The sequence below is a fragment of the Vulpes vulpes genome, chromosome 8 (genome assembly GCF_048418805.1).
Source record: "Vulpes vulpes isolate BD-2025 chromosome 8, VulVul3, whole genome shotgun sequence".
In the NCBI taxonomy this organism is placed as follows: domain Eukaryota; kingdom Metazoa; phylum Chordata; class Mammalia; order Carnivora; family Canidae; genus Vulpes; species Vulpes vulpes.
In genome coordinates this window covers 13,398,625-13,415,868 of record NC_132787.1, presented here as the reverse complement: position 1 = coordinate 13,415,868, position 17,244 = coordinate 13,398,625, and the positions used below count along the sequence as shown (strand labels likewise).

The 17,244-nt window shown below is 43.0% G+C and overlaps 1 protein-coding gene across 1 annotated transcript in view; it reads right to left on the bottom strand.

Moving 5' to 3' along the window:
- Positions 1–15,076, bottom strand: part of SLC2A13 (solute carrier family 2 member 13) — a 366,627-nt gene extending 351,551 nt beyond the window's left edge. Inside the window, exon 1 of the mRNA XM_072765569.1 lies at positions 14,366–15,076. Coding sequence (XP_072621670.1) covers positions 14,366–14,939 — 574 coding nt within the window. The 5' untranslated portion in view covers positions 14,940–15,076. The remainder of the gene's footprint in view (positions 1–14,365) is intronic.
- Positions 15,077–17,244: the final 2,168 nt, after the last annotated feature.

The window sequence follows — 17,244 nt, the reverse complement described above, 5'->3', positions numbered from 1 at the left end:
ACCTGAAGTTCAGGAAAAATTGATTAGGCCTCTTCAAAGTAGGGGTGAAGGGATCCCTGGGTGGCGCAGCGGTTTAGCACCTGCCTTCAGCCCAGGGCGCGATCCTGGAGACCCCGGATCGAGTCCTACGTTGGGCTCCCTGGATGGAGTCTGCTTCTCCCTCTGCCTGTGTTTCTGCCTCTCTCTCTCTCTCTCTCTCATGAATAAATAAATAAAATATTTTTTTAAAAAAGTAGGGGTGAAATAGGACTCTCCATGCCCTTCCCATCTTGTTTTAATTCCAAGTTCAACTACAAAGATGCAACTACTAAATCATAATAATCCTTCCCACAAAACTCGTTTTCAGAACAGAGCAAACATTAGAGCAACGGCAGCATTAAAGAAGCACATGTACCACATAGTCAATTTGCACTCCAGATACTCCCGCCGTCATTCATCAACGTAGTTACCCTAAGAACATCCATGGGAGTCTCTGTTTCTCAAACATGAGTCAACTTCCATTTTTTGGACTTGCAAGACTGATGAAGGATTTGCTTTAGTCCAAGGTACTGAGAACAAGGTTAGGCTTAAATGTCCTAACTGAACATATCTATTTTTTCCCAACTACTTTAAAAAGTTTGAAACCACAGACATGAATCAGAAGTAACCCTAGAGAATATTTAATTAACCCCTTCTACAGCACAAATTTCCTATGACATGACATCTCCGATGCATACATAATCCGATCTCAGCTCAAAAATTACTCACCGGAGTTATACTGCTTTTATCTACACATGAAACATTTATTGAATGACTGCTGTGTGTGAGGTGCCATACAATGCAATGGTAAAACGGGGTAAGCAAAACCTGCTTTCACAGAGGTTACATTCTAGTGGAGGAATACCAGTAACAAATACCAGAGAAAAACAGAAAGGAGAAAAACAAAGCAAGGAGAAAAAATATAACGTAAAAAATAAGTAATAAAAAATGGGAATAAAAATAGGGTAGGAAGTACCAGTTTCAGGAGACTGCCAGTTTAGGACAACCGTAGAAATGCACAGATGAGGGAATGATGTGGATATGTGAGGAGTGTTTTCCCAGCAGAGGAATTAGACCGTGCAAAGGTCTGGAAGGATAACGTGTGTTCCTGGAGGCCAGGACAGCTTGGAGCAGGAGGGAAGGAAAATAGCAGAGAACAAGATCAAAAAAGGAATGGGGAGAGACAAGAATAAGGCAGTGCTGCAGGCCACTGGCTTTTCCTGAGACAGCTGGTGAGCCACGGAGGGTAGCACTCTGAGTGGCACTGAGGTAGCATGATCTCATTTATATCTTACAAGAATCACTGGTGGTCAAATGCAGAAAAGAAGGCAGAGGTGTCAAGGAAAAGGAAGGGTAAACAGGAGACTTGCAATGCTCCAAGTAGGAGATGCCATTTTAGATCACAGGGGAAGTGATGAAAAATAGATCCTATCTGTATTTAGAAGGTAGATTCAAAGATTTTCAGGCAGACTGGATGCAGAGCATGGGAGAAAGTCAGGGAGGACCCCAAGACTTTGGACTCAAATACCTAGTATGCCCTCACCTGGTATGTGGAAGATGGAGGGCAAAGCAGGAAGCTGAGTGAGACGCTGGGCTCCAGAGTCTGCAGGTCAAGAAAGAGGTGTGGGCTGAAATTATAGACATTCATCAGCAAAACACAAGGCATTAAAAAAAGAAAAAAGAAAAAAGAAAAAAAAAACACAAGGCATTCTAAGCTAGGAGGCAGGCTGACAGCACCAGAGGAATAAATGTGAACAGAGGAAGAAAGGAGAGCTCCAAGCTCCGAGAGGGGCCTGCCAAAGGCAAGAGCTCTGAAAGATGGAGAATCAGTGAAGGAGACGAGAAGGAACAGCGTAAGGCAAGAGGGAGAGGGTGGCGTCCTTGAAACCAAAGAAAGTACCTCAGGAAGGCACCATGTAGCATGTCCAATGCCTGTGACAGGTCAGGTAGGATTAGGCCCAAGAACTGTCTTGGGGATGAGCAACACAGAGCACGGTCATCTTAACAAGGGCAATACTGGTGAAGTGGTGAGGGTAAAACCCTTCCTGAAAAGAGGTCACAAAAGAATGAGAAGAGAGGAACTGAAGAGAAGGAATACGTGCAACTGTGTCACATAAAGAAAAGGAGATAGTTACTGAAAGATGAAGTGAGGTAGAAAGGACTTTTTAAAGATGGCAAAACCAACAGCAATTTGAGCATGCTTATGGGAATGATCTAGTAGAAAGGGAAAATTTATGCAATAGAAGAGGGAAATAGCTGGGATAATGGCTTTGAACAGGAGAGGGGAAATGAGCTCTCAGACATGAGTGCGAGGCTGCACTTGGCAGGAGCATGGACAGTGCATTCAAAGGAACAGAAAGAAAGCAGAGCATTTGGCAGGTGCAGGCAGGAACATCTGAGGATGCAGAGATGAGGAAGTCTGAGGACGTGCTCACTGTTTCTATTTTTCTCAGTGATAAAGTAAGCAACATACTTTCCTGGGATACATAAAATAGTAAGATCCAAGAAATGTACATCACACATCACAGAGTCTTGTTAACTCATCCAAGGAGTTATAAAGTTAGGGGGGAAATACATTTAAGCAACTCTCATAGGACTGGATTGCTTATTTTTGACATTTCCCAAAAACTTCATTCTGTAGAATAACAGGTAAAATCTCATTTTGAAAAAAAATTTGTCACAGGAGTCTTTTGTTATATATGTGTCTGTGTATCCTAAAACAAAAATCTGAATTCCAGGTGAAGTTATAATAATGAATATATAAAGACAATAGTGACAGAAGTTAAAAACCATTTTGCCACATGTCAACTACATATACAATGTTATGCCTTATTTCAAACTCTAAGCCCAGCCATGATTTTCTTATATAGCTGTTAACCAGATTCCATTCTTTGGGCTGCTTATTTGTGGATGTGGATGTATCCCAGGAATGCATGATTTCATCTTAACGGCAATGTAATGTTCTCCCACATAATCATTTCCTAATCATTTAGAGGTTCCCCCCCCCCTCCCCGTTTTTTGTTGTTTTTTAGAAAGCTCAGGCAAGCGAGGGCAGGGGGATGAGGACAGAAGGAGAGAGAGTCCTCAAGGAAAACTCCCTGAGCCCAGAGCTACCACACAAGGCTTGATCCCAGGACCCTGAGATCATGACCTGAGCTGAAATCAAGAGCTGACCGCTCAACCGACTGAGCCATCCAGGCACCCCTCCCCCAGTTTTTTTTTTTAATTTTTATTTATTTATGATAGTCACAGAGAGAGAGAGAGAGAGGCAGAGACACAGGCAGAGGGAGAAGCAGGCTCCATGCACCGGGAGCCTGATGTGGGATTCGATCCCGGGTCTCCAGGATCGCGCCCTGGGCCAAAGGCAGGCGCCAAACCGCTGCGCCACCCAGGGATCCCCCTCCCCCAGTTTTTTAAAATTACATACTGTACATCTATAAATATCTTCACACAAAATGAGGTTTTTATTTCCTTATACTATAACCTCTCAAGTGAAATTTCCAGATCGAAGAACATCAGCAGTTTACAAATGAATTCCAAAAGCATAGACCTGACATTATTAACTTCTCTACTGCAGTGTTTAATTTACTACTAATATCTATCATACTTCAAAATAGGCTTATTGAATTAGTGAACAAAAGAACAAATGAATGAAACATGTTAAACACGCCAGGATATTATGTAGAACATTCTCTACAAAAGAAATTATTCCAGGGCGACTTGGATGGCTTAGTTTGGTTAAGTGTCTGCCTTTGGCTCAGGTCATGATCTCAGGTCCTGGGATCGAGCCCCGCGTCAGGATCTCTGCTCTGTGGGGAGTCTGCTTCTCCCTCTCACTCTGCCTCTGCCCCTTTTCTTGGCTTGTGCTCTCTCTTGCATGTGCACGCTCTCTCTACGTGAATAAAATCATTAAAAAATTAAAATTAAAAAAAATTATTCCAATTTATTTTACAATCAGAAAAGCTCCTCCTAAGGTACAACTAGCCGAGTTGTTCCCAATTTGCTAATTTAGTAAGTATGATGTAACCCTAATTTTCACTTCTAATTATTAACAAGGTTAATAACACTTTTCTAAGAGTTTACTTACTAATCACATTTACTTTGCTGTAAATAGTCTGTTTAATATGCTATGGGCATATTTTTCATTAGATAAATGTACCATGATATTTTTCCAATCTGTCACCTTGCTTTTAAAATCTCTGAAGGCTTCAAAAATTATAATAAATGAACCATGTCATCAAAAAAGATCAAAGAAAATCACTCCATTCCTATTTTTTAAACTTTAGATTCTTAAACCAATATATTAATGAGAAAAATCTAAATTTCATTTACATTTTAATCATATTATTTCCTTTTCTCATTTAATAATTCTCTTACCTGTGGTCTTACCTGACTTGTTGAATACTAAACCCCTACAAATAGCTGGATCTATTGCTGAAATTGTTATTCCGTTCTACTCATCTCTCTTCTGACTTTAATAATATACGATTATGCCATTTAGTAATATGTTGTATATCTGGAGTAATTTTTATCTAGTCTTTCATTACTATTCCGCCAACCTCATCACCATTCCTTTGACAATCATTTTTAGAATTCCACAAAGTACCTTACGAGGATTTTAATTACACACATGTAATTAAGTTACATGAAGTACATTAAATCCATCTACTAATGTAGGAAATATCATTGTGACTATTTTAGCTTTCACAATCAAGAACTGGATTTCTCATATAATGGAGAGCTAGGGCACACATTGGTTCTTGATCAGAAACCTGGATTTGAATCTCAGTACTGTTACTAACAGTAATTTACCTAACCTCTCTGCATTTCCTTTAATTCACTTGCACTACAGAAAATATGAATCTTCTTGGTTAATGAGTGACTACACATAAAACATACCCACACACAGGCATAAAGGATGAGCTTTGACTTCAGGATCTACCATATTTTGCATTTTTACAATACTTCTAATAAGGTGCCTGTAAGTAAGCATTACACCCCAGGAAATGAAGATTAGGGATCTTCAGAGACAAAATTCAAGGAAAAATGGCATATTGTTAGAACTCTAGGTTTTTTGGATGAATTTTAAAATCAGAAATCATTTAAAACAGATAAGTACAAAATGAAAGATTCTGTAAGAATTCCCAACAAGAATAAAGGGGAAAGGAGAAAAAAAATGAGTGGAAAATATCAGAAAGGGAGACAGAACATGAGAGACTCCTAACTCTGGGAAACGAACAAGGGGTGGTAGAAAGGGAGGCAGGTGGGGGATGGGGGTGACTGGGTGATGGGCACTGAGGGGGACACTTGATGGGATGAGCACTGGGTGTATATGTTGGTAAATTGAACACCAATAAAAAATTTTAAAAAATTCAAAAAAAGAAAAGAATTCCCAACAAGCTTGTGTTCAACTGGCATGACAAAGGACAGGAATAGTTTTGGGTTTTGTGTTTTCTGCATGTTTTCCAGCCCCACTAACTTAACTGCTGGGCAGGTGAGGAGGCCTGTGGTTCCTGCACAACTTCTGAGATATACAGGCTATTTACCTACAAAATCACAGATGGCCATGTGACTCCAATTTTGCTTGTCCAAAAATAATGGAAGGAGGAGTATCAGAAGTCATTTTCTCTATGATTTTATAGAAATATTAGAACCAGGTAGGCTTGGCAGTAAGTGCTTCAGATTTTATCCTAATATTAATTTATAATGATATCTGCATTTCAAGAATCTATGAAGTCCACTGTTAGATGTGCTCGCAACTTATTTTCAGTCATTATACTTTTCTCTTAAAACTCCAAGCAGCTGCTAACCAAACATTTAATGGTCATCGTTTAGTCCTTGAATACGATGCATGGAATTTTAGTTCCCAATTTTCTATGTTGTAGGGAATGAGTGCCTGACATGGAGTCATAAAGCCCAAAAATATGATAATGGTATTTTATATAAAAGCTTCTATTACTAAAATTCTTTTTATTCCAAAGCTATTACTTTCACGTTTTGATTAAAACTATTCATTCTTTGCCTCTTAAAAGGCAGATATATCTTTCCCATTGGGAGCTGAACTATAGTGTCTATAAACAAGCATATGAAATACTGTATTATAAGACATATCTAATATCACAGCTCCAACTAATCCTTACCACAAGCCAAGATTATACTCTAACAAATAAGTTCACATTTTTGCTATTTTCTTATTCAATTCCTACACCTAGCCAAGAAAAACTGCTTGCTCTCCTCCCTTCCTCCCCCCCACTAGAAAAGTATCCTTCTCCCCGAGGACCTATGTTCATAATCTTCTCAAAGATCCCAGTTCAAGAGTTCATCTGTCTTGCTAAAAGTAAATCTTATACAAACTAAACACCCGAAAGACAGTACTGTCCCGATTTCAAGTTACTCATTCTGTCCTTCAAATTTGTTCAATTTATATTATGGAATTTTTACTCATCAGTTAAAATTGTTAGATCTTAATGTTTATCATAACTATCATTTCCCCTGATTGTAAAATATTGGTAGGGTGAGGATGGGAATGGCTACACCTGGTAACAAGAGCTACCGTTTTATTAATACCCAGGTACTTGTACATGCACGAGTTCATTTACTTTTTTACAACAACCTTATTTCCTAAGCAGTATCATAACATTCACTTTAGAGACATGGAAACTAAAAAAAAAAAAAAAAAAAAAAAAAAGAAAGAAAGAAAAGAGAGAGAGAGAGAGACATGGAAACTGAGGCATATGGTGGTAATCTACCAAGGTTACACAGCTTATGTGTGAGTATTTAACAAACAGTGATGCTTTACTTTGCCAGGTACCGTGAAAGCAATTTACAAGATAAACTCATTTAATCCTCAGAACTACCCTTTAGATGGGTATTATCCCCATTCTTCAAATGAGGAAACTGAAGCACTAGACTTAACACGATCAGCCAGGTCAGGTCGTAAGTGGCCAGCCAGGGTGTGAGTCAGAGGCTTCAAGCTTCCTCATGCTACTACACTTTCTGAATTAACAGTGCAACAATTAAATACATACCTGAAGTTTCTAAGTGTTCAACTATAGCAATGTCCTGTTGAGAACTGAATTTATGCATTCTTTAGTCTTATACATTCAGTCTACATATTTTTTTAATTTTTTTTTTTACATATTTTTTTAAAAGACCTATTTAAGAGATAGTAGCAGAGACCAACTAAGAAAGCTTTCACAATAAAGCTGGACCTAGAAGGATGAGGAAATATCCTACAGATACTTCTATCATAGGATTAACAACACTTTACTGTGTTCTCATGTTTGTCTTTCCCAGTAGACTTAGGTCTTTTGAAAACAGGGACTATTTTTATCTTAGTCTCCCTAGCTCTCAACAAAGTCATCACTCAGAATATGGCTGTGGGACAGGGGTACAGAGAATGTCATGGAAAAGCCCATTCCAGAAAGAGATCATAAGCTTAAAGGAGAAAGCAGAAAAGGCATTTTTTAAGTTTTAGTTGCTGTACCACAGGCAGTATCTCCATGCTGTCGAACTCCCAGAGCCGCATTCCACACAGGCAACCTTTACAAGCCCTGAGCAAGGGAAAGAAAGGCCCTAACCAACTTTGCTTTTCTCATTGCCACTCCTTGATATGCCACGGCTGTACTTTGAAGAACCTATTTTAAAAGTTTGTATTTTAGGGCAGCCCCAGTGGCACAGCGGTTTAGCGCTGCCTGCAGCCCGGAGTGTGATCCTGGAGACCCGGGATCGAGTCCCACGTCGGGCTCCCTGCGTGGAGCCTGCTTCTCCCTCTGCCTGTGTCTATGCATCTGTGTGTGTGTGTGTGCGTGTGTGTGCGCGCGCATGTCTTTCATGAATAAATAAATAAAATCTTTAAAAAAAAGTTTATATTAGGGGCACCTGGGTGGCTCAGTGGTTGAATGTCTGCCTTTGGCTCAGGTCGTGATCCGGGGTCCTGGGATCAAGTCCCGCATCAGGCTCCCTGCAGAGAGCCTGCTTCTCCTTCTGCCTATGTGTGTGCCTCTCTGTCTCTCATGAATAAATAAAATCTTTTTTGTTTTAAAGTTTATATTTTAAAAACAACATCCACATAATATCATGGAAAACAATTATGCTAATTTTGAGAAAAGTGACAGTGTCACAGAGTGGTTGAGCATGGACAGACTCTTAAAGCCAGACCTCTTGGGAGCCAACTCAAGCTGCATCACTCAGGAGCTTTATGACCATGAAAAAATTACTTCCTCTCTTTCCGCCTAAATGTCTTCATCAAAAGGAAAAATATCATATGATCCAATAGATTATTATGAAGATTACATGAATATATGCAAAACATTGAGCAGAGTGCCTGGCCTGGAATGAGCACAGAACAAGTGTTAGGTATTGTTTCCAGGGCACCGGCAGCTAAATTGATTGCTGATTCACATTGTGCCATGAGGAGTGACTGCTGAGACTTCCCCTGTGCAGGACAGAGAGACGATGACATCAGGTAAAGAAGAACGCTGGTGCCACCATACAACAGTGCCCCCCACCCCCCTGCCCTGTGATACTGTAGTAGTGCTATGATTGAAATTCCCTGCCATGTGGCTTCTGACACATGCTCCAGACCACACCACTCCAAACAGTGGTGCCAATATTTAATAAAAGACCTAAGTATAAAGCATGCAGTACTCCCAACTATTGTTTTTTTTTTAAGATTATTTATTTATTTATTCATGAGAGACTCAGAGAGAGAGAGAGGCAGAGACACAGGCAGAGGGAGAAGCCGGCTCCATGCAGGGAGCCCGATGTGAAACTTGATCCCAGGACTTCAGGATCACGACCTAAGGTCAAAGGTAAACACTCAACCACTGAGCCACTCAGGTGCCCCCAACTAAAGCTTAGAAGTATCTATAAAACGGCAATTTTTTCTCTCTACATCAGGGGAAATTAAATTTTAAATGTGGAAAAAACATTTTGGGGTTTCTGGTGAGTACAGATTTTCCTCCTGACAATGAAAGTTTTTTTTTCCCCCCACACAAGTATTGCTACTACTTGCTCTGAAGGTCAAAAGAAAGTTAAGAGAAATCAAAAGTTGTAGACAGGAAGGATGCATGAAGGAAAGGAAAATAGTCTCCTGGGCTTTTCAGTAAGAAGGCAAAGACTGCTATTGGAGATCTACCCCAGGTTCTATATCATAAGATGTGTTAAAGCCAAAGACATCAGTGTGAAGGCAGCCAACTTAGACTGTATTCTGACTTTGAGCTTCAAATATACAAAGAAATATGAATGGATGAAAAAGAAATGTTTTATACTGATGTCACATGAACAACTTCACAGAACTCATGTTAACAGATTTCTGTAGTCTTACCGACAACTCACTCGAGGAGGGTGTTGCAACATTAACCAAGCAAATGTAATTAGCTCATAATCCTCAATGTACCCCTGCAATGTCAATGCCACCAGACAGAAAAGTAGAGGGGGCTTTGTACATACATACAATGTGTGTAAAACAAGGAAACAGAGGAAGTAAAACAAAGTTTTACTTTACCTGTCAGGTTCATACAGGTAGAAAGCAGAAATCCAACAAAGAAATTCTGCTTTAAAGGATGAAACTGGAAAAAAAAAAAAAAAGATGAAACTGAAAGGGGAACGGGAGGAGTAAGCAGGGAGTAAGTAGGAAAAAAACTTGGTGGCAAAAAATAAAATTACATCAGCTATTATTTTAAAAATCTGGTTGATTCTGACTAACCCTGCATTCCTTGCTTTTGATCAAACAAGATTTTGTATTTGCTTTGCAACACAGAATAAGAATTCAAAGTGCTATTTAGAGAAAAAAGAAAAAGAGTATTTTTAACAATGTTCCTCTACGGGTTATAACAGACTGATCACAGGCTGCAATATGCAGCCACAAACTGTGTTCCAGTAGAGGGAGTACTGGGACAGGAGAAAGTGATATAAATCTAAGATTAATTCAACAAACCCAGTGCTGTATAAATTAATACGTCAGTTCTCAGTAAAGGTTTTGAATATTGGTGAATATCTGTTTAGACACTTCTTGATACTTGCTACACAGGCACTAAATCATTGCTTATTATGAGCAGTAGAGTAAATGCCAACACCGTGGAGAAAGGACTAATCAGTCGGTCCCAGGACTCAATGCAAGAAAAGAGCAAAACCAACCAGAGGAACCAAAGGAAACTGGTGGAAAAAAAAAAGCCTCAAGTCATGCCCTATTCAAACAAGCACCCAGTAAGATGACTTTGTTGTAAAAAGAAAACCAAATCCTTAAACTAAATCAAACACCAATACCCAATTTCTGATGCTTCTTTTATGACATGACTCATTTAATACAGATCAACTACACTCTACAGCTTATCTTTTTCAAAGGTTTCTGTTGAAGGCCCCACGGAATCTTCCTTTTCCAGTAATTCATCGCCGCTTGCTAGGCTTTACCCACCCTGCAGTAACCATCTCAGCAGAGGCTTTCTAATACTACAAAATTGAAAGAGGCAAGAAGGTTTGGGGAAGAAAATAAGAGTTTAAAAGCAAAAAGGGGGAGGGGGAAGACCAAATACAAGGGATGTTTAATCTGACCACATTGTTTATCGCTAAAAACCTCCCATGACTGTCCCTGTATAGGCACTGCCAAATAATCCCTATTCAGTCTAACCCTCCCCACAAAATAACATTCTAGTTTCATGAGCACCCCCATTGCCACCCTTCACTCACTTTATGCCTCAAATACTGCTTTGATTTTTCTAGGTCTTTACACCCACTGTTAATGCTACCTTAAATGCCCAGCAAAAGACTCTGATTGTTTTTTTTTTTTTTTTAATCTTGACTTTGTACCAGTGACCCTGTCATTTAACTGCTATGAACTGTTCCTACATCCAGCGAAAGAGGACCTGTTCCCCATCTATTTCAGTCAGGATTAAAATAACGCGTGTAATGAAATAACACATGTAAAGTAATGCAGGATGCCTAGTAGGAACTAAAGCACTGAATATTAGCTCTTTTCCCAGCTCCCTCTACATCTGAACTCCTACTCACCCTTCAAACCCCAGTTTCAGTATTTTTCTGTAAAACCTCCTAGGTGTTCTATCTACTTCCCCCTAAAAGAATCAACTGCCTACTCTTCTGTTTCCAGTACCTCTTAGAGAAATTTCTATTGTATTTTGTTGATGGTCTTTCCATTCTATTAAGAGAATGAACACCTCCAGGGTGGGATTTTTATCTAATTACTGCCTATGCCAAATCTGACAGAAATCAATAATGGAAGCTTAATTAGCATTTGTTGAATAGACAAATGAATGATTGCATTAAAGTATTAGAAACTAAAACCCTTGGATGGCCTTTCAAATATTCTGTTGATAACTTTTTTTAAATAATGAACGGTCCTCTCTTAAAGTGGTATCCTAACAGAAGTGGAATTTTTTTTTTAATGTTTCTGCTCACTATTCCAATTAGTAAGTGCCTCCCATAGGCTAGGAATACACATCAGTGAACAAAATGAACAAAAGCCCTGTTCCCATGGGCTTTATATTTACCACAGGTAAATCTGTGGAAGAAATTCTCACTGCCAACTTACCTAAAAAAAAAAAAAAAAGAAAAAAAAACAGCAAAAGCCACATCTTGTTATTCATCATTTGTTAAGTATCAAAAGGGCCAAACAAACAAACAAAAAAACCTTCCCACCACGCATAAAATGTAACTATTCAAAAAAAGTAGCATGAAATTCACCCAGATTTTACCTACTAAGCAAGGGAAAATGATTTAATGTCCTCCCATCCTCCTCCTCCTCAAAAAAAAAAAAAAAAAAAAAAAAAAAAAAAAAGATTCATGTTAGGGACTCATTTCCTTGTAGCTAAAAATAATTCCATGACTTCTCCTTTGGGAGGTAATTCTTGTGCGTTTTAAGGATTTTACATGTACAATTGCATGCTGTGCATAATCCTAATTCAAAATGTGGTCTATTTCAAAACCTGTGTATGACTTTAGGGCGGCTTTTATGATACTTTGTATCAGGCCTTCTATTCTAAGAGTGTATTTCAGAGGAGATGGCTCACACCCTAAGACTAAATCAGGACCAGGTCTTAACTGGGATGCGCTGGCAGGCAAGCAGGAGGAGGCTGTGAGAAACGCAGGTAGTTCCTGCACATCAACCTTTCCGATCTTGCCTCCTGCTTCATCCTCTGTGTTGCGTCCACCTTCTTCCCCAAGCATGCCCTGTGCTGTCTTTACTCACCCCCTGGCTTAGAAGGTCCTTTTTCCCTCTCTGTTAGAACACTACTCACTCATCAACATACCATTGCTATGAAGAAGAGCTTCCAGCTTCCCTCTGTTAGGGTAACCGTACTGATCCTGAATGCATCAGCCCTTGTCTCCACGAGGTACCTTCTAGAGCCTAGCAAGCTCTACCTGGCTTTACTCCCACCTGCTACTCTCACTAGAGTTCAATGCTCCTCACCATGCTGCGGCTTACATCTGGATGGAGACCTGACACACAACAGGACCTCAATTTTCCCAGCAGATTAAAAAAAAAAAAGGAGTAAACAGAGTATCCCAAATACCCAATACCTGCCACAGCTCAAGTCCAGAAAGCTTTCAAAGATCTCCGCAAAACATTACTCATTTTCAAAAATCACAAGAGTCAGTCTTACTGAACAAACCTTGCCACCTAAAATTATGTTATTTTTAGGTCAGAAGAAACAATAAATGTGGTTCAGGCGTCCCAAGCAGAGAATGCTGAAAATAATGAGAAAAGAATCCTGCCCCTTTGATTTTAACCACAGGTTATTTATCGACGGGATCTGAAGGCACAGGTAGTTCCTCTACACAGAGGTTTCATCTCAGCTGTACTTTTTGGCCATTTTTGGACTTTAATGTGCCAACTTAATATTTTACTGAGAGCCTTGCCTGCTTCACTAATTGAAACAGTGAAATAAATAAAACGAAGGTCAGTGACGACAGATTTGGGATATGAAGTGCAGTGAGCTGAAGTTTAGGCTCATGGTTCCTAAATGTGGAGCTGTGTAATTGGGGCTCACTTCCCCTTAGACACACACTACAAGGAAAGGAGTGAAAACCACGTCAAGTTGGTGAATGGACAAATTATTAGGAGTCCCAGGTTTAAAGAGTTTTCATCAAGCCCCAGCCATAGAGAAAAAAATACTTCAACAGCACTCTAAAGGGGACAAACTGAATTATAAAATGAAACATTTAAGAAGCATCAGCAGCCTTCTTAAAAAAATTACTAGTGAGATTATGTCTCAACCCCCTACTTTTCCCTCAAAAGTGCTTTCTAATAATACCAAGGACATTTCCAAATGGGTCCTGTCTGCCAAGAACTTGCCAATTGTACCTCCCCTGCTCAGCAACCAGGGTGGAAAAAAAAAATCAATGCCAGGGGAACCTTAATCCTTTCATTTTTGAAGTAATTGCAAACATCCATCTTGCTGGGCATTTATCCACAGGGGGAGTGGCTCCTAAATGAATTTAATAAGTGAACATGACCTTTCGTAGATAATTTGGTTCCCAACGGGAAAGCAAGAGAGGCAAAATGAAAGAGAATGGGTGGATATGGATTTAAAGGAAAAAGTTAGAAAAAGAGAGAAGGAGTTCATCTGGTTAAAACATGAAAGCAAGCAGCAGTACAACAGTAAGAGCAAAAAAAAAAAGGGGAGAAAAATAAGAATACATGACTAGAGAAGGAAAAAAAGTGTACAGGTGGCAAAGAACAGAGTCCAGAATCACCTGATTAACTTTAAAAATCATGCTACTGGGAATTTTTTGTTTTATTAACAGTATTTATTCATTCATGAGAGAGGGAGAGAGGCAGAGGCACAGGCAGAGGGAGAAGCAGGCTCCATGCAGGGAGCCCGACGTGAGTGACCGTGGGATCACGCCCCGAGCCGAAGGCAGACAGATGCTCAACCGCTGAGCCACCCAGGCGCCCCTCTTACTGGGAACTGAAGTCTGATGAGGTTCGGAGTTTGGAATCCCCAAAGGCAAGGCGCTATAGCAGCAGAGAAGGAAAGGGGGAGAACGCAGGAAAGGGCTCTTCCCCCTCCTAAAACTCTAGAGGGGCATCAGGCAGGGCTGGATCAAGGCTCCTAGGAGCGCTAAGGAGACGCCACCGTCGCGCGGACTCACTTGTGCTTGTGGTGGGTCGGGGGAGCCCGCCGCGAATAGGACCCCGCACCCTGTGGCGGGGTGACACACGCGGGCGTGCACACACACGCGCACACACATATACACACACGTGCACACACACATATACACACACGTGCACACACACGTGCACACACACGTGCACACACACACACACACGTGCACACGCGCGCCTGCGGAGCCGGCCAGCAGCGGGGCGTCCTCGGGCTCCACTCACCGATGCCGAGCCCCACGACCAGCCGGCCGGCGAGCAGCGTCTCCCGGTTCCCCGCCGCCGCCAGCACCGCCGAGCCCGCGGCCGACAGCGCGCTGGCCAGCAGGATGGCGGCGCGGCGGCCGCACGCGCCGTTGAGGGCCCCGCCGGCCAGCGCCGAGGCGGCGGCCGCCCCCACCGTGCCGGACACCAGCAGCTCCTGCCACAGCGCGTCCAGGCTGAGCTGCCGCTTGAGCAGCAGCATGGCCCCCGACACCACGCCGGTGTCGTAGCCGAACAGGAAGCCGCCGAGCGCCGAGAACGCGGCCGCCACGTACACGAAGGCGGGGGTCTCGTCCTGCTGGAACTGCCGCCGCGCCGCGCGCTCCAGGTCCCCGCCGCCGCCGCCGCCGCCGCCGCCGCCCGCGCCCGCGCCCGCGCCCTGCAGGCTGGCGCTCGACTCGGCGGCCGCCAGGAGGCTGCGCTCCCCGGCCGCGCTCGCCGCGTCCGGCTCCTGCTGCTTCCGGCGCCGCTCGCCCATGAGGCTGCTCAGGCTCCGCAGCGTGTACTCCACATTCTCGCTCGCCTTGCGGGACATAGGGCAGGGGCCGGGGCGCCCCGGCGCGGGCGTCTCTCCGAGGGCTGGGGCCCGAGCGGCCGGCAGCAGCGGCCGCCGCCTTCCTCCTCCCGGCTCCCCTCCGGCTGCCGCCGCTCCGGGGGGAAAGTTGCGGGCGGGCGGCCGAGCTCCGGCGCGCGGCGGAGTTGCAGGCTGGCGGGGCTCCCCCGGCTCTCGCGCCCCGCGCCTGCCGAGCTGGCGCTGCGGAGCGGGCGGGAGGCGGGGCGGGGGGGGCGGGGCCTCGGTCACGTGCTCCCGGCCGGGGGCGGGGCCACGGAGAGGCTCCGCCCCCAGCCCCAGCCCCAGCCCCAGCTCCAGCTCCAGCCCCAGCCCCAGCCCCAGCCCCGGACACCTCTCGACCCCGCCCTCTCCCGCCCCAGCGCGACCTCTGACCGCGGCTCCTTGACTTAGGGAGCTCGCATCTGCAAGGGATTAACCCGGGCTGCGCTGCAGCTGGGGAGCAGGCCAGCGTGGGAAGGCCAGGGAGGGCGAGGGAGAGACCCCCTTAAAACATCCCGATGGGCCTTCTCGCAGACTGCGGATGGCCAAAGCTGGGAAGGGCCCGGGAAATAGACCCCGCCTCGGTACCTAGCACGCCCGCTTTCTTTTATGATATTGTGACATGAATGAGTTTGTCCTGGAGCCTTCTGAGCTGTGCTCTCTCCCCCGTCTACAGGCAGTCTCCCCTCATTGCCAGTAACCTCCTCGACTCATGCTTATGGGAAGGACACGGTACATCCTCATTCTCGAGGGCAGAGGTAGCGTATGTGGCCCAGGCGAATGCCCAAATTCCTTCCGTGAGTCCCTGATGTGTAAAAAGAAAATGTACACTAATTAATGCATTCCACTCGTACTTCCCAGGTATAGAAAGGAGGTATAACCAGGTACCAGGTATAACCAGGTACTTCCCAGGGGTAGAAAGGAGACACCTAGAAACCCATGTGTGATTTAAGGCATCCTCCACCTTCCTCCCCCAAAGGCTCACCTGAAAAAAAAAAAAGAAAAAAAAAACAAAAAAGAAGGATGTGCCTTATTCCCCTGAAACAAAGCAAAGAGGGCATCATTTGTGACCGAGTTTTTAAACTGTTGAATTGCCTACTGTTGAGTCCCCTACCTCCACTTTACGTCACTTGTAAATCATTTTATACAGTTCTACTTCAAAAGAGAAAGATTACCTTGTCTCTCTAATTTGCTTTCATTCTTCAGGCTGAGGGTATGAGTTAAAGCAGCATAAGATTTTATTTCTTAGGGTTCCGGGGCAACCCTTTATTGGAGCAAGAAGTTGTTAGCCCGACGCCTAAAATAGTCTATTTTCCTCTTAGAGAAAAGGAGTTTGTCATCCCTACTTCAATAAAAAGTTTTATTAGAATTTGTCGAAATTGCTTTCACTTGGATTGTCTGTCATGATTATCTCCAAATTATAGCACTTTTCTTTTCCAGAAACCGGGAAAAATGAATGAATGAGCTCAGAAGGTTTAACTGATTGTGTGGCTTTAAAGCAAGGCTCTATCATCATCCCCAGGGATCAGTTAAACAGAAAGAGCTTTTAGCTCCGGAGCAATGAACTCTTTAATATTCAAACTTCAGATTTCAAGATTCAGGCGAGAGCGCCTCTTTTTCCACGTCTACTATAGAAAACCTGCGCCCCCTGGTGGTGAATCGATTCCCCTCTTGTAAAGAGCCCGGCTCCGCAGATGAGAATCAGCGGATACTGTTAACAGTTGCTCTTGCTGAGCTGCAACAAACTTGCCTCTTACTCCAAGCAGGTGTAGTGAGTACTCCTGAGCATCCCTTGCTGTAAATTCAGATGTTTGTGTCACGGAACAGTAAACTACGTAAAATGTTTCTGTTCTGTATCATCAAGGCATTTATATATCTAAGGCCAGGTTACATCCAAAGGAAATATGACATGAAAAAAAAAGGCATCAGAAAATTTAGTAGAGTTCTCCTTGGTATTGGAAGGAGACGGGTTCATTTTAGCACGGGAGCGGAATCTTAAACGGAGTTCCCTAAGTCCTGCCCCAGGTGCAGATTATGGAGAAACGGAAAGCTCATCTGGAGAGAATCAAAAAACATGAGTCCCATCACTATCGCTGTTTTATTGTGCAACTTGAGACAAAGCTATAGATTAGTTTGTGCCTTGCTTTTTTTTTTTTATTTGCAAAGCAGATAAGTGGTGCAGCGACTACTCATTGACTAGAGAGAGCATGAAAACGTATTTTGAAATAGAATTGGTTGCCATTACACAGTAAATAATAATTATAAGCATCATTATTGGTTTGCAAGG